Source organism: Tachysurus vachellii, chromosome 17 (assembly GCF_030014155.1).
Source record: "Tachysurus vachellii isolate PV-2020 chromosome 17, HZAU_Pvac_v1, whole genome shotgun sequence".
In the NCBI taxonomy this organism is placed as follows: Eukaryota; Metazoa; Chordata; class Actinopteri; order Siluriformes; family Bagridae; genus Tachysurus; species Tachysurus vachellii.
The window spans coordinates 15,869,947-15,894,976 of NC_083476.1; the positions used below are offsets into that span (position 1 = coordinate 15,869,947).

The 25,030-nt window shown below is 36.7% G+C and overlaps 1 protein-coding gene across 6 annotated transcripts; it reads right to left on the bottom strand.

Annotated features, from left to right (window-relative positions):
* Positions 1–3,604: 3,604 nt before the first annotated feature.
* LOC132860139 (acidic fibroblast growth factor intracellular-binding protein B) lies at positions 3,605–24,608 on the bottom strand. Of its 6 annotated transcripts, none has more exons than XM_060891229.1 (20): positions 24,553–24,608; positions 23,326–23,413; positions 22,642–22,840; positions 22,403–22,529; positions 21,362–21,462; positions 21,044–21,177; positions 20,235–20,343; positions 20,091–20,154; positions 18,005–18,091; positions 17,304–17,401; positions 12,175–12,316; positions 10,481–10,529; positions 10,085–10,297; positions 9,304–9,426; positions 9,092–9,208; positions 8,308–8,427; positions 6,955–7,074; positions 6,631–6,757; positions 5,430–5,625; positions 3,605–5,333 (listed from the first exon to the last, which is right to left on the bottom strand). In XM_060891229.1, exons 2-20 carry the CDS (start codon positions 23,408–23,410, stop codon positions 5,172–5,174), a joined length of 2,373 nt encoding a protein of 790 aa, XP_060747212.1. In that variant the 5' UTR covers positions 23,411–23,413; positions 24,553–24,608; the 3' UTR covers positions 3,605–5,171. The 6 variants fall into 6 exon arrangements, with proteins under 6 accessions (XP_060747212.1, XP_060747213.1, XP_060747214.1 ...); XM_060891230.1 differs by having other exon boundaries at positions 24,541–24,558; XM_060891231.1 differs by lacking the exon at positions 24,553–24,608 and having other exon boundaries at positions 23,248–23,375.
* Positions 24,609–25,030: the final 422 nt, after the last annotated feature.

Genomic DNA, 25,030 nt, shown 5'->3' on the forward strand with positions numbered 1-25,030 from the left:
GTGTGTGTGTGTGTTTAACATAACCACCATCCCAAGCCTTTCTCAACAATAGACTGGTACACTGCCATGCTGCTGGTTACAGAAATAGGATCAAGCAAGTGTGACATTTTACTTAGCAAATTCAGAAGGAAGTTACCGGAAGGGCGAAGTGACACCATTTACAATTACACAAGTACATGACAGCCTTTTCTTCGGCCACCCTGTAATCACTGCAGTCACTGGCAGAGATTAGTTCATCATTCATTGCTGTCAGAGGTAGTTCATTCATGATGTTTCTAAAAGCCTGACAGTGATGTGCTGTATGAGGAGGTGGAGAGGAAATTACTGTGTCTCTGACCCGGCCTCTGTATTCTCACAAAAATAGACAGTGATACCCTTGTTTTAACATTTTAGATACCATTTTTAACATTTACCTCTAAATACGGAATCATGAGTGACATTTTTGCAATTCGTGCCTTTTATGTTGCTTGTTTGTCATCCTAGTTGTTGTTTTTCATCATAAATAATGATAAGTGCTTATGTAATGACTATTGCATTAAAACAAACCAGCCACTGACGTAGTGTCATGAGTCAATTGAACGAAGGGATTCTCCTACCGCATGTTATTGTAGCAAATCATTTTGAACTAAAAAAGTTTCTAAACAAATTACTCAATAAACAGGAGACTGAAGATGCCGTAAAAAAAATAAATAAATCAAAAATCACTCACTCAATCAAAAATACAGAAAGGGCAGCCAAGGAGAGTGAAGTGAAGGTCTGAAGGTTTGCTTTACCCTGTAAGTCACATGTCCGCTACCTCCCACCTACTTCCATCTGCTGCTCTACCCACAAGGCCTCTGTTGTACCAGCACTGGCCAATGAGTGAGGTCATCTACTCCAAGCTGGAGACTGTAACCACTACTACAATAATTATAATGCACACACTCACACACACAGTGTGAGTGTGTGTATGGTGCTTTGAGCTAATATATCAGCTACAGCAATGGAGGGAACACCTTATTGTAACTACAGGTATGAAAAACCTTAAATCCACTCAACAGCAGTCCTGGGGTCAGCTAGCTGATGAACATCTACCTAATTTGATGTGTCAAATAATGTAGTAGTATGTACACACATTTACATTCACATACTTTATGTTTCAGCACCTAATTCACAGCAATGATGGCCACCAATGGCCTTTCATGGGAGTAGAGAGGGCTAACAAAATGCCACCAATATATCTACATATCTACAATACCATATATATTTACAAGCAACAAGAATTTATTGATCTGTGTGTAATTCGAGCTGCTTTGTAAACGTGGCTTAACATCTCACATATTAAAACCATTTGAGTCTAATTAGTCTGAAGGTTTTTTCATTACTATTAATAATCTATGATAGCAGCTCTGAAAGGAAAATCACAGGTTTCTAATATTGCACGTTCTCCCAGGTTCACAATAACGCACATTCACTCTACTCTTCGGGAAAGGTTTTCCACTAGATTTTGCAATGTGGTTCGAGGAATTCTGAGCATTCAGCCACAAGAGCATTACTTGGGTCAGACACTGATGGCCTGGTGTGCAACCAGTGTTCCGATTCATCTCAAAGATGTTCAGTGGGATGTGTGGACAGCATGTATCAATCATGGCAAACCATGTCTAGGATCACACTTTGTGTCATGTAAAAATCTCTAAAAGCTACAACATACAAAACCATTTCAGACAATTGTGTTCTTTTAAGTTTACGACAACAGTTTGGTGAAGGCTCACATATGGGTGTGATGGTCAGGTATCCACATACTTTTTGCCATATAGTACACAGTATGTCATCCTTTCTACTGTACTCATTAATGCATGTGTATTGTGGAGACCTAAATCTAAAGATAAAATTATTAGAAAGTGATTTAATTTCACAAAGGAGGTTTCTATAAGAAGACATTTATGAATCTTTTAAGGGAGGAGTCTCTAGTGTCTGAGCTTTGTAACATTCAGTTTGCATTCGGTTTGTAAAAAAAAAAAAGAGTGAGAAAATAGAGGCTGGTAAGAGAACTTGATAAGTGCATTTTGCACAACATAACTTAAATAAATAAAAAGCTAAATGTTGTATTGTTTATTAATAATCTAATTTCATTTAATTTAATTTAACACATAATAATTATACACCACTTCAGCTATAATTATTGTTCTACAACTGTATGGAACATCCTGTCCTGTTTTATTCTTAACACAGCCTAACCTCTAATTCAATCATTAATTAATTCCTTCCTAACCTTTAATAACACCTTGAATAAAGCAGATATTATTTCAGTCAGCTACGGTGGGTATTCATTTTATTTCTCTTGTGAGAGAAAAATAGCACAAAACATCATCCGAGAGACTCCCAGTTTCCTCCAAAACATTCAATAAATTTTATAAAATAAAATAGAATAAATTCTATTTTAAGAATGTACAGCACTCAAAGAATTTTATTTATCACTTGTACTGTTTAAATGCCGCATGCATCTTATAGTGCATCTGGACATAAATTGAGGTTTAAATGCAGCTGTCATTAGTTATTAACGATGATTTATACTTTAATGCAATTAACTGCAACATACTAACAAAAATTATTTCAATTTGTGCGTATATTTACCACAATTAGACTTTTAATAGTAATGCAAAGTACTGATCATTTTACAAACCCGCCCTGTTTTCTATTCAATGGACTCCTGAAAATCATCTCTCTGTTATCATGTTATTTCTCTAAAAATGAGTCTCACACGTTTGTTCCACAGCTTGTGTTTGTGTTACACTGTCACCCTGTGGAGGCTGCTGATTAGTGCAATCAAGGTATATGAACATAGATAGATACACATAGATAACGTATGCACAAACATCAAGCTATATGTGATGCTAAAAATGAAATCCTTTTAGACTTGAAGATTCATCAAAATGTGAAAATGGTCACTTCGAATCTCATCGCTAACTGTGAGTTATATCTCATTACTGTTAAATTTATGATTCTTATTAGTCAGAAAGACTGAAGTGTGGCCCTGAAAAAAATTAGATTACATTATAATAACTACTAACTTAGATAGTAAATATAATTTGAATGGTGAACATAATTTAAGTCTAATGATCAACAGTTTTGCAATTTAATAAAGAAAATGTGTAAAAGTAAGTACTTTTTTTTTATATATATATGAAAGCCATGTCCAAAACAGTACTTTGAGATCAAGCTATTCCTTTAAAGATGTATGCTTCATGGAAAGCCTTGAAGGCAGATGCCTTGCCTATGATTTGTTGATCAGTAACATGCCCTAAGTTTAAAAGAAAATATGTGAAAGCAGGTTATGCAGCATCAGTGTTGGTGTGGTGTTTGACATATTCAATGCCACAGTCAACCAAAACCAGGAGTCCAATGAGTCAATGCTCCGTGACTGAGAGGGATGGTATTACTCTCTCCCAATCAGAGTTTCAGCTGGACTGTGATACAGCACGAGCCTCAATTTGGAACATTGTGGTGTTTAGCTTTGTGTGTCTCAAATGAAACATGTGCTAGTCTTTACACCCAGGTTGATAGATGTTGTCTGATAAAGCAGAGACAGGGGTGGAAACTGACCAAAACAAAAACCGAGAGAATATTGATCTTTTAAAAAAGCATATTTATTTAATTAGGATCTCCTTAATGAGGATATAAATGCAGGTACTTATGTTGATTATTTTCTATTTTCTAATGACAAACTACACAGACAATTTATTATTCAATATGCTAAACATGATAGCATTACAGAAAATGTCAGTAAGTGATATAGAACAGTAGGTAGGTGTTAGTGGTTTAGTGATTTAAGGCATTGGTCTACTGATCAGAAGTTTAAATGTCAGCACTGTCACACTACCACTGTTGGGATCCTGAGCAAAGATCATAACCATCATCTACTCAAAAAAGCATCAAAAGCATCTGGCAAATTAGTAAAATATAAAGGAAACTATGAAAACCACAGACTGGTAAGACTTAAAAACAAAAATCTGATACAACTATGCCTGCTGAGTTAACTAAGAAAAAACAGCAAATAAGAAACAATTTTATTCAACCGTCTTTGAAATGATCATGATGACATAGAGGTGTTTTCTGTCATCAGTTACTTACTGTGGAATAAGTGATGATCAAGAATTAGATTTCATATAGAACTTTATATGGAAGGATTATCAATAAAACAAATGTGTTCCTTTTGTTTACGGATACAATGTATGTGGAAACATGAATATTAATAATAATATGTTCATAGATTGTTTAACTCTCCAAGTGATATTTAAACAACATAGTCCATCATGGTTTAGTGTGTGTGTGTGTGTATGTGTGTGTGTCTGTGTTTGTGTGTGTATGTGTGCATGTGTGTGTCTATATGTCTGTATGTGTGGATGTGTGTGTTTGCGTGTGTGTGTGTCTGTATGTGTGTGTGTGTATGAGTGTATGTGTGTATGTGTATGTATGTGCGCATGTTTGTGTATATGTGTGTCTGCATGTGTGTATGTGTGTGTGTGTGTGTATGAGTGTGTGTGTGTGTGTGTGTGTGTATATGTGTGTGTGGATGTGTGTGTGTGTATGAGAATCTATGGTGAAAAGTGAGAGAAATTAATGTACCTATGATTTCACACATTCCAGAATAATCAGGCTGAACTAAGTCACACTGAGGGGGAAATCATTTCACAGGCAGCTGTGCCAAATTTCAGAGCTCTGTGCACTTCTTTGCCATTATGCACACTCGTCCATTGTACATGGTAACACGTTATTAGGAAGGTTGCTGCAAATACATTGCAGCTTACATAAACATTACTGTTCTGGTTTCCTCTGAAAGAATTCTAAAATAAACGTCGTCGTGTATTGTATTATTTTCAATAATCTCTGAACAATCATAAAGGACATTCATTCTCCTCAACATTTCTGAACAATCATAAAGGACATGCATTCTCCTCAAATATCTGATTCTCTTGAAAGAACTGTAAAGTAGTCTATATCCATTTATGCCATTCATGTGATATTTTAGTATCTACAATGAATGGATAAATATTATGACCCTGTAAAAATTGTGAAAGCAAAATTAGTTTAAGTAAGATGTTATGGAAGCGCTAGAAAGACAACCTTCAAAAGTGTTCTATTTATGAAGCACCTTACAATTCCCTGCTTATCCTTGGTATCTTTCCTTTTTTTCAGAATGCATAAGGTCCTACATAGATGGAAAGGCGGAGGGTTGAGCTACTCTGGTAGCTTATCAGGGGGTTGACGGAAACCATCTCCAGGTCCAGAGTATACTCTTTGGGTCCTCTGACATCCCGAGCCAGAACCAACATGGCACTGACATTATTGATTTGCTAAAAATGCACAGGATAATCACTTTAGGTAATTATACACCGATTTGTTTAAATGCATTTGGAAGAATGATTTGGAAAAATGAAATCTCCTCTTACCCTGATGTAAAAGTCTCCTGCATCATCACCTGAGCGGATGTGAAAGGTGTTGTAGGCTCCAGGGTAGACACTGGTGGCCTGGATTTGAAAGATGTCAGAGGGTACAGGGCGCTCAGAGGTGATGCTCATGTAGCGGTGCACGATGGAGAAAGGCAGGTCACGACATTCTGGTTTCACCGACGGACACACACATCGACTTGTGGGTTTGAGAGAGAAGCAAGAGAGAGTGTGAGTGAGAGCAGGAGAGGATGTGAAGAACAGATTGGGTGCTAAAACCCAGTTGGCACTGATATTTCCTGTATAGCCTCTGTGGATTTATGAAATACTCCAGTGTTTTTTAAAGCTAGGTTTTATCCATTACATCTGTTCCTTATGTCGTTCCCACAGACATGACATTTCCTAGTACTGCAGAAATGAACAGAAAATGTTTACTCAAAACTCACTTACAGTATAGAAGAAGTCTGTGGGCAGTTGATGAAGTCAGTCAATACACATAAATATACATAATGAGATTTCAATAAAGGTTGAGACAGAAATAAGAGTCATTCCAAAGCTTTACTTATTAGATTTGTCTATTTCCCAACACTGGTGAAATGTAGTAAAAAATATTACACCTAAAAAGAACTTACACTTAGACCCATACAACTATGATGGAAATGCCTAGCAAAGCAATTACCCTATTAAGATATCCTGAGTTTGAATTCTGGCGATGCTGCAGGCATCTACAGTTTGGAAGCAGGGAAGCAAAATTAGGTGGGAAGGATGGCATGTTCTCCACTGTCAATCACAGCAATACTTATGAATTGTGGGTGTCTGTGTGAGCATGCCTTCCTGAGTGTGTGTTACACTGCTCTGTGATGCAACATGAGAAAGATATGGTTAACTGCTTCATGTGTCTTGGAGGAAGCTTTCGTTAGCCTTCACTCTGGGGTATCATCTTGCAGGTAAATCCCCTCCCAGAAATTTAAAAAAAAAAACATTATGCATTTGACTATAGAATCAACAAATTCTTAGGCTTCCACTGAAATAAGATTTAAGTGAATTGATTTTCTGTTCTTTTCTCAGTACAGGGAAATGTGATGTACATTAATCTAAAGAGACTAGTGTGAAAAATGCTAAATTATACTTTCAATATCATAAATTTACAAAAGAAGATTTATAAATCAAATAGTGTGTGCATATGAGTATGTGTTTCAATCACTTCTCTGAAACATGGATGTAAGGATCACGGCAGCGATTGGAGGCCACACACTGGTATCCTCCATGAATATTCACACAGCTCTGTCCTTCTGTACACTGATGGGTGCCTGACTCACACTCATTCACATCTACACACAACAGGAACATCATGAACAAAAAATACTACATTGAAAATAGGCAGATTTTGGGAGGTTAGAATGTAGAATATTTTTTCTTTATGAGTCACTTTCCACCAACCTAGCATGCTTCCTCTGCCATTTTGAGGAATGGTGATGATGTTCTAGGTGCAGTGGGTGTGAGTTGAGAAAAAAGAGTGAAGCCTTACCTTGGCAGAGGCGTGAGCCGAGTAGCTGATACCCCTGTGGACACACGCAGGAAAATCGACCTGGTTCGTTCACGCACTGGAACTGACACAGATAACTGGAGTAGCTGCACTCATCAATGTCTGTGGACAGATGAAGATGGCTGATAGCAATATGACAATAGCTCATCAAATATGAGCACATTATTATATAGTATATTCTATGTACTATTATATAATTAATACTGTTAGATTTTTTTTTAGCAAATGTTGGGGTATCTGTGAGCAGCAGAGCAACTGTGTACTCAATTTCAATGTGATGAGATATCAAGATCTTCCTCCTTGTTAAATAATTTATTGAAAATACTACTGGAGTTACAATTACAACCTGGATTATATAAGTATTGGGACGGCTGATGTTTTTCCCCATTTTCAAACGTCCAGTTTCAGAACTGGAGCAAATGTAGCCCCACAATGACCGGAGATGAACTTGGTCACGTGCTGTTGTAACCCACCTGCCTCAGGGTTTAATGTGTTGTGCCTTCTGAGATGCTTTTCTGCTCACCACAGTTATTTATTCGAGATCCCTTCCTATCAGCGCAAACCACTCCTCTAATCTCTCCAAACCATACAACTGCCACACATTGTATGTTTTTGTATTTCCTTGTAAATCTTATTAGAATTAGCAGGTTCTGAACTTGTCAGAATCCAGACCAGAGTTTGGCCACATGCTTTTGTTTATGTTCTATGTTCACGTGTCTGCCCCGCCCTTGTCTCTTCCTCCCCGCCTCTGCACACCTGTTCCTCGTGTGTTTAATTGTCATGTCTATTTAGACGTGAATCATCGTCGTCTTTTGTCTCGTCCTTTGTCATGTCGTTTGTCAAGTCCCTGTCCCTGTTTTGTGTTTTTTAAGTTACTAAACCTGTTTATTTTACATTATCCTGCATTTGGGTCTGTTTTTATCCCTGTGTCCCTGACAGAACTGCTGAACAACTATGCTGTGGTCAAAGTCACTGAGATCACATTTTTCCCCATTCTGAGGTTTCATTTAAATGTTAGCTAAAGCTCAGAACCAAACCTTGAGCTATTTGTGCATGAAAACGTCAAATGTTTCATAAAGGTGAAGTGTCAAACTAATTAAAAGCAGAAAAATCCAATTCTAACCAAAAGCCAATTATTTATGCTTGTTTAAGCTATAAGCCAGAATTCATCCTCACATACTGTTTATACACACACATTTAACAGATTTAACATATAATACTTTTGGCCAAACTTGTCAGCCCTAACATGATATTCAAGTTCAAATCACTTGTCCTCATTTTCATTAGTTAGATCTATGAAAATATTTCCAGTTCAAGTACCAGTTAAACACTCACCATTGCATGTGAAGCCATCAGAGTCGAGGTCGTAGCCTTGTTCACAGCGACACAGAAATGTCCCGTATGTGTTGTAGCACCTCTGCTGACATGGTGCTCCCATTTCACACTCATTTACATCTGAAAAAAAAAACAGAACATAACAATACTAATACAAAATGAAGAAAAACCTACAGTATTCAGGGGAAATATGGTGGCCTGGACAAAATGAATGATTCTTTCAAAACATTTAAATGTGCAATTGAAACACATTTTCTTAAAAAAAAAAAATAAAATCAAAATAATAGCCATACACAGTATATAATCCACAATAAAGTCTAACCACTGAGATGATAGAAAAAAAGGTTTATAGTTTTTCTTAAATGACATTTCAGTCTATTGAATAAAAAGAAAATATATAGACATTTAAAATAAAAACCAATTTTGATATTAGACTAAATTAAAAGGCTCTCAGAAATGTTAACGAAATGAAATTCATCCATGCAGTATTAAAAAAATTGTTTTTTTAGTTAATTTTACTAAGATTATCATATGGTTATTGATATGTTTTAATTGTTTTTTTTGCTCAGAACCTGAAATCATTTTTAAATTTGTTTGACTGTCTTTTGAAAAATAAACCAATTCCTGCAACTGCTGTGGTCTCTGCTTTCACCAGTATAGATTGTCCTGTGCTCATATGATGGGTTTTTGGCTGTTTATAGAACTGTAATTGTAGAGATAAAATATTTATTGTTTCTGATGTCTAACACTAGAGTGTTTGGTTAATGTTGTGTTAATCACTCACCCACACAGGACCGGTTGTTCTCAGCAGGCTGGAAGCCTGGCTCACACTGGCAGGAGAAAGATCCAGGATAATTGACACAGCGATGCTGGCAGTAGCGGTTCATGCACTCATCAATATCTAGCAGGACAGAGAATAGTTAACATATTGGCTCATACTGGCACAGAGAGGTGGATGAGGCTGAGGGTCGGTCATATGAAAGTCATCTGTCTCACCGACACACTCTTGGCCGATCTTTCTGTAGCCATCAGTACACTGGCAGGTGTATGTTCCGAGTGTGTTTATGCAGTGCTGACTCGGCTGACAGTCATGCAGGTCCAGTTCACACTCATCTATATCTGAAAAATAAGGTCCACCAACATTTTGTAGGATTTAACTGAGATAATGTAATGAATTTGCAAAGGGTTCACCAAGAGGAATAGGCAAATATTTCTGGATCCAGATGTGCAAAGCTCATAAAGACATATTCCAGAAGTCTTTCTATAATTCAAATCTATAATTGCAGCCAAATACTGACCCAGGGGAGCGGATAATTATCCAACCAATAAACATTTTCTTTTTTGATCAAAAGGTTGCTTACCAGAACTTAAACTGTTCTGTAAATCAAATAGAAAAAATCTTGGCTGTAACATGTTAATTAATTCCTTAAGTACTTGTGAAAATAATTATATTTATCATATGGCCCTTTATAGCAATCTGCTCTCTCACACAATGCTAAAATTAGCTTACAAAATGAAAGGTTGATGCTAGTTAGTTAGTTATTGTAGCTATAAAGCATGCAAGAAGACACAATGAATTAGATTTTTTTCTTCTTAGATTCCAGTTTGTTCAAAAGTACTCATTTGTACATCCTCATCCTCGTCCTCAGGTTCTGCAACGTAACTTGTTATTTCCATTTAGTTCAAGCCACTAGTGTTTGATTTAAGGTGATAATACATACATACTGTGTACATTGGATATATTCAGAAAGAAAGCCACTCTTCCACTATATCTTACCTATACAGCTCTCTCCCAAGGCCTCATAGCCCACAGGACAGGGACTGAAAGCCCCATTGGACACCCCAGAAACACTTAGGTCTGTCTGGACAGCAGGCTCGGGGGCAGTGATGACAGACGCAGAGCGTGGAAGACACAGGTAACCACCGTAGTGGTTAAAGCATTTCATCTCCCCTTGACATGGCTCTGCAATCCTCTCACACTCGTTTATGTCTGAGGACAGAGTAAAGAGGGATAAAGGATGACGGAGAGCCTGAAACATGGTGGCAATTCTAAAGACAGACAGCAAAAAGATCACAGCAAGCACAGAAAGCCTGCAATATCTCACTATCATACTAATCAGAGGACAAATCACTGAATCACTGTATCACATTGCTCTAATCACCTGACACCCACCTTTACAGTGTTGGTTCTGCGCATCCCACTCATAGCCATCTGTGCACTCCTGACAGAGAGACACATACCGAGACACATTTTCACACATAACTCGAGACATACTGTATCTGCAAAGATCGCCAGTTACATCAAAACAGTCATACTGGCAAAACATGTCTGGCCTTAAAATACACAGGACTAACACTTCAGACATAGATTTGTGTTATCAACAAATCCAATGTGCTGATATGAATGTTTCACTAATTACTGCCTATATTGGGTCATTTATCAGTGCACATTGTAATGTTTGAAAGTATTTCTAAACTTTTATAAACTTTTAAAGATACATTAAAAAAATAGATTTCATGTGGCCATTTAATGAATCTTATTAATTTCACATTTTCAAGATTCTGTTAACATTTTTCCAGCCCGGAAAATGATCTCCAATCCAAACTGAACAGCCCCTTTTCATTTGAAGGCAACTCACAAGGTACATGTAGTTTTTATACACTTTCAGCAGATAAGTGAGATTGGTTGTTGGGAAAGGGCCAAGTGCATGTCAATGTTTTCATTACAATTCATCCCACATTTAACCCAAAGGTTGCAAAGGGCTCTAAAAAAGCTTAACATTAATGGCTCCTATAAGTAGGGCTACTTCCTGTACTGAAGAACAAACTAGTGGGAATGGCTAGATAAATAAACAATTAGTAACCCCATCTCATATGGTACCTTTCAGGTCTCTTACATTACATTGTTAGGTTATTGAGGTAGGTATACAGACTCTTTTCTGTTCTGGCTATGAGGTGGTGGAATGAACTTTCCAATGATTTCCAAATGGCTAAGTCACTGGCCATCTTAAAATGACGGGTGAAGACCTACCTCTTGCAGAAACACTTAAACTCCCACTTATTTTCACTGTGTGTTTTAAGTATATATTTAAAAAATCTGAACTTTTGTACATCGCTCTGGATAAGGGTGTCTGCTAAATGCTGTAAATATAAATGTAAATGCAAGTTATATTATATAATACCGGTATCTACTTCTGGGAATATATCCAGTATATAGAAGCAGTGACTATAATCATAATCATAATAATCATAATAATAATGTTGTGCATTGGTGCATCAACATCCCTTGTTTTGATAGTCCTATGATCATAATGAGTCTGTTAGTTTAGATATGTCCTCTAATAAACTCTGGGTGCTTCACGGAAGGAACAGGAATACTTACATTGAGATCATGTGATCCTTTATTTGCACACAGATTGAAACCATTCATCTAATTATTTTACTGTGGCACATAACTAATCTAAAGGTTTCACAACATTACAGGAGAATAATTATTTAATCATAAATTTTATGCTTTTTCATTTGTAAACAATTTCCCCATCAGTTAAATATAATGGTTAAAAGTCTACATTCAAAGGGGTGAATTCTTATTCAGTACAATGTTTTCTAGCCAGAAAATCATATTTATTTTTACTTAGATGCCACAATTTATAATCAAGGAATAGCACACTTAATGATTTCAAACTGTTTGGCCAGCAAACTGATATCAATTCTGTGTTATACAGTACATATATAGTACACTTGACAGTTTTTTTCAACTAAACACAAGTTATTATAAATAAATTATTAATTATAATAGGAATAAAGATGTGGCACTAGACCTCCTCTTTAAAACTAAAAGATAATGAAGATACTTCTGGTTCTTACCGTGTAAGTGCCGGTCCCCACAGGTGACTGAGAGTTCGTCACAGACAGAAAGACCAGCGCGAAACACAGCAGCACACGGCACAATGCCTTCATATTTACACACACTCGTGCTAAAATGAATGTAGAAGCAGTTGTGTAGACTCTAACACAACCACCAATCAGGCAGAGAGAGAGAGAGAGAGAGAGAGAGAGAGAGAGAGAGAGAGAGAGAGAGAGAGAGAGAGAAATTTGAACCAAGAAACACTAACCGACATCCCAAATGTAACACACCTGCAAATGATGTAAATCGTTTAGACTGGAGGTGAAATAAAAATGCTGAGTGTACACCCAGAGCATTATAAAAGCTTCGTGAAAGTTAAACACTCTATGTGAGATGAATCTGAGCAAATATTTTACTCATATCAAAACACTGTGGTATGACAAAATCTCAAAAGAAACATTGCTGGCAAAGATTATGTAAAAAACAATAATGACATTTATGTATTTTTTTATAAATATATCCTGTATATATATGAGGTGTAGTCTACAGCTGCTCCTGATGTTTGTGCTGGAAAATGATTCCTGGCGAGCACTGCAAGGAAATACTCACACTGAGGCTGCTTTCCCAAAATCACAAAGTTACACAATAGTATTCAGTACCCTGGGATCTAATGTTAACAGCATGGTTTTTGGGAAAAGAAAGAACTGATGTTTAGAAAAATCTCTGTTCTTGTTACTTGTGTTCCAATACCCAAACTCTAAAGATGACGAGAATTATTGACTTCCTTTATGAGAATGTCTGCACAATGTCTTTATACAGTGATTAAAATCATACAGGTGTACAAAAAAAGAGTTATAGTACAGAAATACAGTTGTAGATTGTTGATGCTATGGGTCTTTTTGTCGGGTAGAAATCAAAATTGCATGATCTTATATTTACTTCCATTCATGCCAAAATATACTTAAGGTTTCATTGTGACAAAATCTGTGGCACAAAATCATTGCCTGACAACACTATAAACAGAGTGTATATTTACAACCTAATTTAAAATGGGGTCTGTATTTAGAGCTTTAGGACCATGGCTGTGCAAATACTGTATGGCCAAAGGTTTTTGGACAATTGACCATGACCTTATACGTGGACCTTCCTCAAACTTTTGTCACAAAGTTAAAAATATAAGATTGTCTAGCATGTCTTTGTATCCTATATCATTACTATTTCCTCTTACTTGAAGTAAAGGCATAGACCAAACCTGTTCCAGCATGACAATCCCCCTGAGCATAAAGCATGGCACATAAAAACATGATTTGCCAAGATAGGCATGAAAGACCTGACCTCAAACCCAATGAACACACCAGGCCACCTTGACTCACTCAGGTTCTTATGGCTGAATCAGCATAAATCTCCAAAAACGAAGTCCAAATGAATGCCATGCCTTTACATTTTCAAAAATTTTCAAAAAGCACATATGGACAGTTGGACGGTCAGTTGTCTATGTACGTCTTGACCATGTAGTGCATACAGTGTATACACACATAGTGCCTGAATATAAATATATAAATATCACTCTACTGAAGATACAAAGATGTAAATTTAAGTATTCTTGGTATAACCCAGTCAGATACAATAGTACAGTTCATCAACTTTTTATCTGGGGAAAAAAAAATTTTACTCTGAGCCTAGTTTGCTTTCATGTTGATCTTATTATCTCATCATATTCTATTCTCTGATATGTGGTTTTAATTGAAGTGGTTTTAATTGATTTTAGCTAACACAATGTGACTGAAAGGCAGCAAGCTTTAGATAACAACTATAGGGGTTTTCAGTGTTACAGTGTGTGTTATCTACACTAATCTACATGATTACATCTGATGTCAATTAAATGTCTTTTTCATTCCATGACAGCAGCCATATATTTCTCTTATTCTGGTAAAAATGGGATTATCCAGAAAACAAATGTTCAGTTTGATGATAAAATTTGAAATGAATAACTCAAATGGACAAGTAAAAATGAAACACTTACTCTATGCACGTCCCTTAATATGAATTTCCTGATTCTGCTCCTTCTTCTACTCCTGTGACTCTGTAACTCTTTTTTGCTCCAAAAAACCCTACCATAAGAAAGTGAGTGCTTCTAGTAAGATCTGAATAGTTCAGAGTTGGGCAAGTTGGTGGACTTACTCCCAGTGAGTGTGAGAGATAAAATCAACTTAAGACAGCCCACTTACTCCCCCTTTGCCACCCTTCTCCCGCCCTGTCTCCTTCTAACCCCCTAGGATTCAAATTCCTGGTCTCAGGCCCAAATTCCAAATTCATCTCTCAAGCAGTAAGAAACACAAGCAACATGTGTCGTTGCTTGTCTCCTGCCAGTGTGATGAGAACAATGCACCTGGGCTCTGTCAGTCAGATCCTCTGAAACAAATTCTAAAAGTCAGAGTTACTAAAGCAGTGATTTTTAGCTGCATTTGGATCTGTTGTGATGTTTACTCAATCCATACAGTATGAAGCTTCAGTAACTATTCCCTTGCCCCCAGGTTCCTCAGCTGGAGATTTCCTGGCTGAAAGGAGGCCTGAGCAACGTCGACACAAATTAATGAGGGTCACAAGAGAAACATAGTCCAGAAAACAGTCCACTGTCTGCCAGAAACATGCTGTATTTCTTAATCAGCCTAAGATTTATGAACAGTTAGTGTGTTTTTCCCCTGCACATTCAGGCACAAGACCCAAAATGAGAGCCAAGGGGTCCTGGTTCAACTGCATCATCATTTCATTGGCGTGTGTTTAAACCATTGTGATCACGGTCACATTTTTCCAGTGCACATTCAAAAACAGGAAACGCACAAAACTGGAACTAATGGCACTGGAGTTTCTAGTTCAAGTTTGTTTCTACCGATGTGAGTGAAGATTCGGAACAATCACAGTACAGTACAATAGTAAAAGCAACTGCAACGTCATTGCCATGTGTTTGAATTAACATTGTACTTTTGTCTGATTAGCTGTTAAACACCTTATAAATTCAACCCACTGACGTCACCAAACTGTTCTTCTTCTGTGATTGGGTTATATTCGGTGATTGACTTGGCCAGCCTAAAATCTTTTATTTATTTCCCCTGATAGTAAATAAAGTCTGGTGTTATGTTGGAAGTGTGTTTTGGATCATTGTCTTGCTGTATGATGAAGTTCTTCCTAATTAAATTGGGTGGATTTCTCATTAAATTGGCAGACAGAATGTTTCTATCGACTTCTGAATTCATTCTGCTCCTAACATCATAAGTTACATCATCAATAAAGATTAATAATCCAGTTCCAGAAGCAACCATGCAACATGCCCGTGAACACCCTCCACAGTGCTGGACCTGTGAGCCTTTATGTTTTGAATCATGGTTAATCTTAGTTCCAGAATTTTTGTGGCTCATCTCTTTGTCTTAGTTTGATTTTTACTGCTCAGAAGTGGATTGCATGTTGTGGTATGGCCTCTAAATTTCTGCTTTGAATGGTGGATTGTGATATCTTCACCTCTACCCTGTGGAGGTTGTTGTAATGTCACTAAGTGTTGCTTTTGGATTTTTCTTCATACTGTAGCTCTCACAAAATTTCTGTCATCTGCTGTTGTTTTCCTTGGCTGACCTTTTTGATGTCAGACTGTTAGTACACCAGTGGTTTGTTCCATTTTGAGGATATTTCAAATAGTTATATTGGCTATGCCCAATACTTGTGCAATGGCACTGATAGATTTTCCCAGATCTCTGGTCTTCATGTTAGTGTATCCCTTTAAACATAAAATGTAGTCTTCACAGACAAACCCACGGTCCAAACTTAAAGTAGATATTCAGAGATATTAATTGTTTAAATAGGCAACCTATCAGGATACCACTGGGCAACAAGAATCACCTGTCTGATATTTTTGTTTATTTGAATGGTGGTTGGGTTTATAAGGCCAGGTTCAACAAAAGGTGACATGCTCTAAGTTTTTCAACACATCTATATGTAAATATCATAAAATGAAAACTGAAATTATGATCTATTGTCACATACATTTTTCGATATCAAAGCGACCTATCTATAGTACAGCGTTAAAAAATAATAGGCCTTGCTGTCTCCATACATTCGGAGTGGACTGCATATCACCTAAGTGAGCATACAGTTGAACTGTTCCTGTTAGCCTTACTTTTTCCCAGAATCATCTTATTTTACTGCCAGAGCTGGGGTTATTAGTGGTGTTTTTTGTTGTGTGATATGATAACACTGCCAATCACAACCCCAGAGTATCAAGCTGGTTCCGGTATTAAATTAACCAGATACCAAAATTCATAAAAATGGAACTAGGAGGCCAGTGAGACAACGGTAGTTCAAGCTTTATGGTAAGCTTCTGGTGGCTTTTGCAATACAAAAAGGTAATTTAGGTGACTGAAGTTTCTGAGACACTGCTAATATTACACTCTGAACATCAGTTTAAGCGAGCCTTGTCATACAGAGGTTATATAACTGCTCTGGTTTGGAGGATTTTTTAAGATTATTTCTGAGGGTTATTGGGGTGACTGCTGTCACAGTTCACAGATTTTTACAAGGCAGTAAAAGTCTCACACACCCAAACTCCCATCCGCTGTCTCCAAAGCTGCTGGGGTAAATAAAGCCCCCTGCTGCTGAGTTACCCCTTCAGGCAAATACTTGTACACTGGTAGTTTTTTTTTTACTGGGAGAAAACATTACAGTTCCCCCACTTCCCATTCAGAGGACGTTTATGCTGTATCTACCGCAGTATGCACACAATAGATTGTAAGGAAAAAGGACGAAAAAGTTATGAGACGTCGTTGTGTAAAAGTATACATTTTACTTAATATGCATTACAGTACCAAATGCAAATTTTTGCACTAGGTGTTTATAAAGAGTGGGATCTGTTTGTGCAAACATCTAAACTAATACAAAGAAATTTGTGAATGTGACTGACACTGCAGGAATCTTTTGGAGGTCCTGATCACCATTTTAATCATGGTATATTTTCAGGATGCAGCTTTTCATGACACCCATATACCTCTCCCATAGCACTTGATACCTGTTAGAAGACATATGAATACTTTTAAGAAAGTCTCATATTGTTTTAACATGTGGAAATGTTCACACACTCATAGATACCCCTACTCACACTAACCTGAATGCATCAAGTGTGTGAACAGTGCTGGTGTAGTGAGTGAGGAAAAGCCTGAGATCTCCAACGGACCATTTATCTGATCGACAGGGTTCAATGAACTGATGGGAGAAAGTAGTATTTCAGACAGTGATCTAAACCAGGAAAAACCATCACTATATCTAATTTATTTCATATATGGTACAAATATTGTAAATAAGAGTATTTGAGATAGAAACCATCTCATTGTTTAAGCTTCGTTTATGAAATATGTTGGTTCTGGAACGTGTTGTTTGGGTCTGAATGTGGCAGTATTGGGTTTGGATTATTTTTTCCCATAGAAAGAGCAGCTATAAGAATAAGAACCATGTGGCAAAAGACAATTGCAACTGCTAGTTAATAAAATAACTAATTTCCATTTTTGTACTTATAGTTCACCTTAGATAAATTTGGCATGAAGTAAAAATAACCACCGCTCAAAGCATTTGTTTTGAAAGTTGATTTGAAATAAAAGTTTCTTTTATTACATGTCCCATGTCAACCTTAATTAGGGTTAAACCGTAGATGTCAGACCCTCGGACTTACAGTATGTACAAATTCAAATTCAAATTATGTACTGCAGGTATGAGAACAGTACATGTGGATTAGGTAATTAAACAGATCAAGACACTTAAATGATGTTGCATTGATAGACAGAATTCAAAAGTTCACACATGAGGAATTACCTTTTCTACAAGGTCGATGAACAAATCCCGCACGTCTTTGGTGTTTGTGAGTTTGGATGCGATGTTGATCAGCGCTCGGGACAGATTCTGTAGAACGAATTGTGAGTCATTAATAAACTCACACTTGTAAAAGGTTTTAATGAATTTTAAAAACGAGTTTAAAAAAAGTGAATCCTAATTTAAATAAAAAGGAGAAATATCCAGATTGATTCATGCTACAGGTTATTATTAGAAACCCCAACTAAATTTGGGCATTTTAATCACCAACGTGCAATTGACTCATGAAGCTGGTGACAGTGACAAATCCACTGAAAGCTCCATGTACACACGTTCTCTTTTGTTCATTCATTCATCTGGAATGTGAGTCTCCCACATTGGGGGTGAGATCAGTGCTAAACAACACCTAGTCACATTTAGAGCCTGCTATCAAAGTCATCAGTTATGTGCAAGTATGAGCAACACACAACTTTTTTTCTCTTTTATGCGCATAAATTCAGAGGAAACGGATTAATTAATATTCATGCTAATAAGTAAAATTGTGAATGAAATGTGGAATGCTGATGTGTAGGTTGTACAATTATTATGTACAGTAAGTGGTAACTCAGCTTCTAAATAAAGACTGAGTATGAATCAGAGGTGCTATAATACACAACACTCAGTTTCTGTTCTTGCAGATCATGAAAACTGGTTATCTGTCAATGGAAACCTGCTTTAAACTTGTTTAAATATTTAATATAACAAATTAGTTTTTTATCCTGAGATTTTCAGCAGACAATATTATAAATCACTAATTTCCCACAACAAAGAGGTGAAGCAGATATGGCTGCAGAGCTCCGACATTCATGTTAATCCTACCATCAGTGCCATCATGTTTGTCATCTTGTAGCTCTAGCTTGCAAACTAGCAGAGAGTCGTATAAAAGCATTGCTTTCTGAAAATATGAGCCCAGTGTCTCCACTATCTCTCATAAATAATGAGTTCAGATCCCAGGTCCACCAAGCTGCCACTTCTTTGCTCCTGAGCAAACTGTTCAGCTATACAAATAAGAAAAATGCCAGCTGCTCTGGATAAGGGTGTCTGCCAAATGAAGTAAATGTACAAAAATACAGCATCAACCCTCAGATTCGCACCAGAAACTCTAAACACATCACACGTATTTCAAAACATTTCAATGTGTAACAAGGTTCTGAGTTCACAGCCATCCATGCACTGCAAAAACTGTTGGGTGCTTAAGCAAGGACCTTCATCTCAATTATTTTTGAATACAAAGTGTCTGGCAAATGTGAATCATAATAAGGACAATGTTTTGTACACTGATGTAACTGATGTGACTCATGAAAAACCATGAATTTTCAGTGTTGAATAAGGCTTGGATAAGCTTTTTCCTTACCATTTAAAACACTGATGCTGTTTATATTCCTTGTGGTTTTATCAAATCTTTATTCTCTCCACTTACACTATTGTGTTTATTTCAGCTACAGCAAGCTGATAGTATCTGACATTGAGATGCCAATCATGTGTTCTCATTATCATATTTGACCACACCCACCATGGCAGTTAAGACTTTTTTCCATTCTTTTCATTTCAATGTTTAACAAAGCAATTTTATTATTGGGATTTTAAGTGGGTCACCTACCACTATGTCATAAATTCTCTTTCTCAGCACATGCAGCAGTTACCAGTGTGAACAGCAGTGCTACTGTGTTTTATGTTTTTGTTTATATAGCCATGTTCATTTTTTATTGGTCTCGTCTCCACCCCTGTCATAGGTTTAACTACCTAATGCATAATGGATCGCCTGTTCTCGGTTCATTTTTAATTTGTTTGTCTATTTAAGCCCTTGTGTTTCAGTATGTCATGGGTATTGGTCATGTGATTTCCTGTGAAGCATTTCTAGTGCACTGTTCTGTGAATCCTGGTTTGACCCACACCCTTGTTTACATTTACGTCAATAGATTCTCCTTGTTTGATCTTTCCTGCCTGTTAACTGACCCATACCATGGACCATGACTGTTATTTCCTTTCACTGTGCAAATTACACACTATTCTGGATGATAAGTCAGAAACATCATGACCAAAGGCTCACCTTAAAATTAGCCTCCATCTCAGTGAACACCTTGATTTTTCCTTTAAGCTGGAAGCAAACAAGGCTGCAACAGGAACAGAATTATTGAAACCCTCAAAACACTCGTAACTGCTTACAGGATTGATATTACAGCTTCATCTGTACCTTTTGTGTTGATCCAGAAAGTCTTTATCATAAACCAGAACCTTTAGCTCTTTTAGATCATGCAAAAACTCTTTCTCCAGATCTATATCCATGTCCTCCATCATGTCATCTAATAGGCAGAGAGGGGCAATACGTGTTAAAACAGCTTGGAATTTTTGTCCATCAATTTTGTTCCATAATGGCGTCCAGTTGCCCGTTATTACCATTTTCCAGACAGAAATCAGCCAAGTGTTGGCTTAATGATAAGCAGTGCTTGGTTTTCCACTGGCATGAAGAACCCGGCGTCTATTTTTAGGAGTGGTGTAAACAACAGGGCCGACAGGATTTTTGTTTGCGTTGGCTTGCCAGCAAACTAAACCCTGGATTTCATTTTAAAATCATAATACGTAACACAATATCCATTTGCCCTGTTGTGCTTATTTAGGGTCTTTGAACTTTTTTTATTATTATTTTCAAAGCATTAGCATGATAAGGAAAGACGTGAAATGTGAGGCTGCATTAGTGCAGAATATACAGACATGTTTAAACTATGACTTTTTATGTTCTGTTACTCTGACAACAGAAACAATCCATTTTCTAAAACATTTTCTTCATTAGCAAGAATGTTAACAAAACTTCTGAAAAAACTGTCCAACTTGGAAAGATACTTTAATTTACATATTATATAGGGGATGTTAATAAACTGTATGACATACAATAACGAAGAGTGAAAATTACCCAGAGAAAGCAAATACCTGGTTAGTTTACCTGGAACTAAAACAAAAAAAAGCATTAACATTTGTACATTACTGTGAACTAAGGCATCTTACCAACAGCCCCCACAGTCCAATAGCTGATGAGCTGGCCTGCGCAGAAGGCAAAATCCTGAAAAGACAGATACTGCAGTTTTCTCTTGCTTGTCTCAAAGCGGCTGTTAGCGAAGAATACGACAGCAGCGTAGTCCCTGCAAGGGAGAAATGAGTCAGTCAGGTGAATGGGATGATGAAGAGCAGATTGAGTGGCATAATGAATGAATGGAGGACTGTGCTTGTGAGGAAATGAAGAAAACTGAATACTTTGAATAATCAGTTTCAGAGCTATATTTATTTCATTTTAAGTACATTTTTTGAGGCTGCCTGAGTTCTCACCTGGCCAGTGAATCGGACAGGAGGAAGTGATGCTGCACGTTCTCCACCAGGGGGCCTTTCAGTTCCTCCACGACTTTGAACACACGCTTGAAATTGTCAAACTGAGACAAAAGCTACAGTGTCACTTAAATCACTTATATTCAACCCAAATAATGCAACCTATTTAATCATACTAAATACATGTTTATTTAGGCATAAACAAGTGATTGTACAAACTTTTTATTTAGTACTATATTAATCAGCAAATATCTGAAATAACATATCTGTACTTCACACATCAGTGCATTGTGCTGTGCCCAGTACCAGGGCTGCACACTGAATTATAGATAGATAGATAGATAGATAGATAGATAGATAGAAAGAAAGAAAGAAATATCTATCTCTATCTAAGTTATTGTAATTTAATCATTTAATTAATGAGTCGTTATACATAAGTAGTTTAAAGTGCAACAAAACACTGAAAAAACCCTCATCGAATTGGCTTAATTCAAAAGCATGCACTGTTTCCATAAATTGAATAGCAGCACGTTTTCGTACATCCAATGTGATTTAATAAGGTATTTTCAAAGCCCTGAATAACGGTTACATTTATGGAACCTTTACATTTACATACTGGTACATTTACATTTTACTATAGCTCTAGTTCTTATCAGTGCCAACATCTTCTTGAGTTAATACTATATTAACTGATCATATATACTGATAATAGTTTACTGTAAACAATGTTCATTTTTTCAGTGTAGTGTTCTAAATCTATTTAGAAAATCGTCATGATTTTAATAATAAAAATATATAATGACCATTTTAGTCATTACTGTGCAGCTGAACTGTATGTTCTTATTGAATAAATAGCAAACAGCATAATTTGCACAGCCATCCTTTTTACACAATACTTTTCCTATTGTACATTTAGTATGTACACTACTATTATCAAAATCTATTAAATACTATTTAATGCCCAGTAAATAGGTCTAGGCTATCCCCTATTTCTCCACTGTAAGTGCTGACAGCACCAGCTGAGAGATTTTAAGTCTGAGGCACCTGACGACGGCAGCTCTTTAAAGCGATGCCTGTCTTAGAGCTGATATCATCCAGGTCCTTCTTGGTCCCTTTAGAAAGCTTCTTTCCTAAAACCTCTCTGGCAAACATATGGTCAAACTCATAATACCTAGACATAAACAAAGACACAAAATGAATCAACACCACACATATAACTATATGCTATATTTGTAGTCTGCAAATTATAATAAACTGCTCTAGATAAACACTTCAGACAATACCTTCCTATGAGCATAGCTTGCCGCTGGATAGGAATCTGAAAGAGGAGCTGATTAGCTAACTTTGAAGGGCAGTGCAAAAGCCGTTCGCACATCTGAAAGGTTCTGTATTGGTCCATGGTGTCACTGTGCAGGACCTCTCCGTTAGCATCACTCTCACGTAAAGCACCACTCTCTAGCCGCATCCTCACCGCATCACTGACTGCAGAATACATGAGCAACATTGTGATTCTTGAAAGGCAGGAATTAAGCACAGTCTGTGCTCTTTTACATCTACCATATTACTATAACATATTTTAACTTGTACAATACGGTTCCCAAGATCATCTTACATGGGCAACATATTATTACATATTTTGATGGTTATTTTAACAGCCTGGAATTATTATAAGAAACTATTTTATAAGAAAGCTACACACTTTAATCTATAATCAGTTGAAAACAAAAATGTCTGTGATGCAGCTATTAATGCTAGGTTTACAAATAATAAGAGATTTCATTAGTTTTAATCCTTTAATATACACTTTTAAGCCAGTTTACTAGTCAGGATGAAACCTTTTCTAAAGTATATACTAAGACACATATACTAAGACTTTAAGTGTAGCTAACCTAAGCTTGGACTGGATTGTGGCTCCCTGATTGACACTGTGCAAAATCAGGCAGCTATGAGTAAACACTCATCCACACCTGAATATCCATCCAACCACAGCTGGTACACCTCTTCATCGATGATGGTGGTGTTGCCCACAAATACGTCTAATTCAATTGACATCCTCTGAAAAAGAAGAATTTACAAACAACTTACAAGGTATAAAGCTTATTTCAAACAAATCACCAAGGAGTAAAGTAATTATTAAATCATGAGTTAATGGCAAAATAATGACAAAAGTAAAATGGGGAAAATAATGAAATATACAGTATATAGAATACATATTGCCTAATTACCATTAATCACTTAACCGATAATTAGTGTTGCACTTAAACCTTATTAAGAGGTGATGTTAAACTCCTAAGCCCCAAACACACAGTGCTAATTCTGTACTGCTTTGTACAGCAAGACTCCTAGAGAAGAGCGTTAGCAGAATTCAACACACTGTATTATCCATGTTGGTTCTCAGTAGCAGAGGTTCACAAGTTTTTTTGTAACCAGGGGCCCAATTAACTATAACATCATTTCCACAGACCCTACAGTGGAACAGAACATATTTTAAAAGTATGCAATAATACATGGTGTCCCAAAAGTCTCCATACATATCTATGCCAGACCACGTATGCAGCACCACATCAGTTGTGCATTTATCAGTAGATGCTCATGGATTTCTCCTTCACAGTGGTCCACAATATGTCCAGTCTTTTTGAAATTATTAATAAGTTTCGCAACAATGTCATGTGTGATGTGCTTGCCATGTTTCCTATTTCTTGATCCAGCCAAAAAATTCTTTCAGTTGTTCATGCAAAGATTTGGAAAACATAGTGCTAACTAAGCGCAAGTACTAACTTCCCCTATGCCTGGAGACTACTAAGAAATCCTGTCGCATGGCTATTTATTAGTGCTATACAGCTGAATACTGACACTTGCACACACAAACCAGGTCAGGCCTAAATTGTTGTTATTTATAGTCCAACTTGTTGTTCAAGTTACCAAGGTTTGTATTAAACCCCTTTATTTCAAGGGTCAAACCAAACAGGCTAATAATTATCCTGTAAGAAATATAATAATAATAATAATAATAATAATAATAATAATAATAATAATAATAATAATCCATGCACCAGGGCCCCACATTGAGGACCACTGATATTACTCAAAACCTAAATATAAAAAACATATTCAAATTCAAGAGTAAAAAAGTCTAATATGCAATTAATAGTAACTAAATACCTACTTAAAAAGACACGTACAGGAAAACTCACCTCGCTGTCTTTGGTTTATCATGTCACTAGAAAATCTGAGCCTGCTGCTTGTTGACATAAGGAACTACGCATGCGCAGTGCATACCAGGCGCTTTCCAGAATAAGGTAGCAACAAGCGGTTCTACGTTAGACGTTTGTCCAGGGGATTATGTTTCAGACTGGAGAATACATTGCTGCCACCTACTGCTTACTCGCGGGCATCCGAATAACCATTATAACAGAACATAGAATATAATTTGTGTGTAGTATTAATGATGTAGTATTATTGTGGCTCCTCCAAATCATTCAATATACACTTAAAAGTAGGGATCATCCATGCTTAATAAAAAAAAAAAAAATAAAAAAAACAATGCATAAGAATTACTGATGCGTGGGAACAAGATTCTAATACTTAGTCACATCTTACTAAAGAAAGATCAATGTGTGACCAAATCTTGATAATCTTAAAAGCTGCCACTCTCTGATTTGGTTAAGATAT